General features: G+C 52.3%; 1 protein-coding gene across 1 annotated transcript in view; it reads left to right on the forward strand.

Moving 5' to 3' along the window:
* Positions 1 to 756: 756 nt before the first annotated feature.
* Positions 757 to 909, forward strand: part of Pwp1 (PWP1 homolog (S. cerevisiae)) — a gene marked incomplete at its 3' end in the record, with an annotated part of 16,170 nt that continues 16,017 nt past the window's right edge. Inside the window, exon 1 of the mRNA XM_013019182.1 lies at positions 757 to 906. Within this exon, the coding sequence (XP_012874636.1) occupies positions 835 to 906 (72 nt within the window). The remainder of the gene's footprint in view (positions 907 to 909) is intronic.

A 909-nucleotide genomic window follows, 5' to 3' on the forward strand; every position in this document is an offset into this window, starting at 1 on the left:
CCACTTGAGCCACAGCTCCATTTCTGACTTTTGGCTGATTAATTGGAGGTAAGAGTCACACATACCTTACTAAGCCTGGACTGGCTTAACCATTATTACATACCTGTAATCCTGGCTACTCAGATCTCAGCCTACTGAGTAGCTAGGATTACAGGTGTGAGCTACTGGCACCCGGCTGAGAGTCAAATCTTGATGAGAAGGGTTTAAGCCCCTGCTCCAGTTATTTATATCTTTAGACTCTTGAATTATCCTAGTATATAAACTGCATTTACTGTCTACAATGGTTACAACCTGTGGTTACAAGAGAATTGATGATTGAATAATGATTAACTACCAAAACACTTGTGTGGCACAAAGGAAAAGACCCTATCGTGGGAGTCATGACTCTAGACAAGGGTCCTACCTTCCTTGGACTTCAGTTTAGCAGGCTTTTTCCGTTGATTTGTTCAGTAACTCTTGACACCTGTTGTGCCAGGCTCTGTTCATTGTGAATAATGAACAGCTCATAGCCACATGAGAATGGAAATCCAGTTCAGGTCTAGGAAAATAAAGTGTCACCTCTGGACACTCGATGGTGCCACTGTAAAGTCTGTTCAAGAGTTCAAGACCAGACCCGGCTGGGATTCCAGGAAATGCCTCGCAGGTTGCCCCGCCCACTCCGCGATGTCCCCGCCCACCCCGCGCAGATCCCGCCCAGAGCCCCGCCCCCTTCTCCGCCGGCGCCGGCGAGTGACGTCAGAGCCCGCGCCTGCGCCTTGCCGGAAGTCCACGGCCGCTGTCTGGTGGTGGCTGCTCTCCTTCGACCACGCCTGAGACCCGCCGAAGCCGAGCACCATGAACCGCAGCCGGCAGGTGACGTGCGTGGCCTGGGTCCGCTGCGGCGTGGCCAAAGAGACGCCCGACAAGGTG

Source organism: Dipodomys ordii, unplaced genomic scaffold, assembly GCF_000151885.1.
Source record: "Dipodomys ordii isolate 6190 unplaced genomic scaffold, Dord_2.0 Scaffold3, whole genome shotgun sequence".
Classification (NCBI taxonomy): domain Eukaryota; kingdom Metazoa; phylum Chordata; class Mammalia; order Rodentia; family Heteromyidae; genus Dipodomys; species Dipodomys ordii.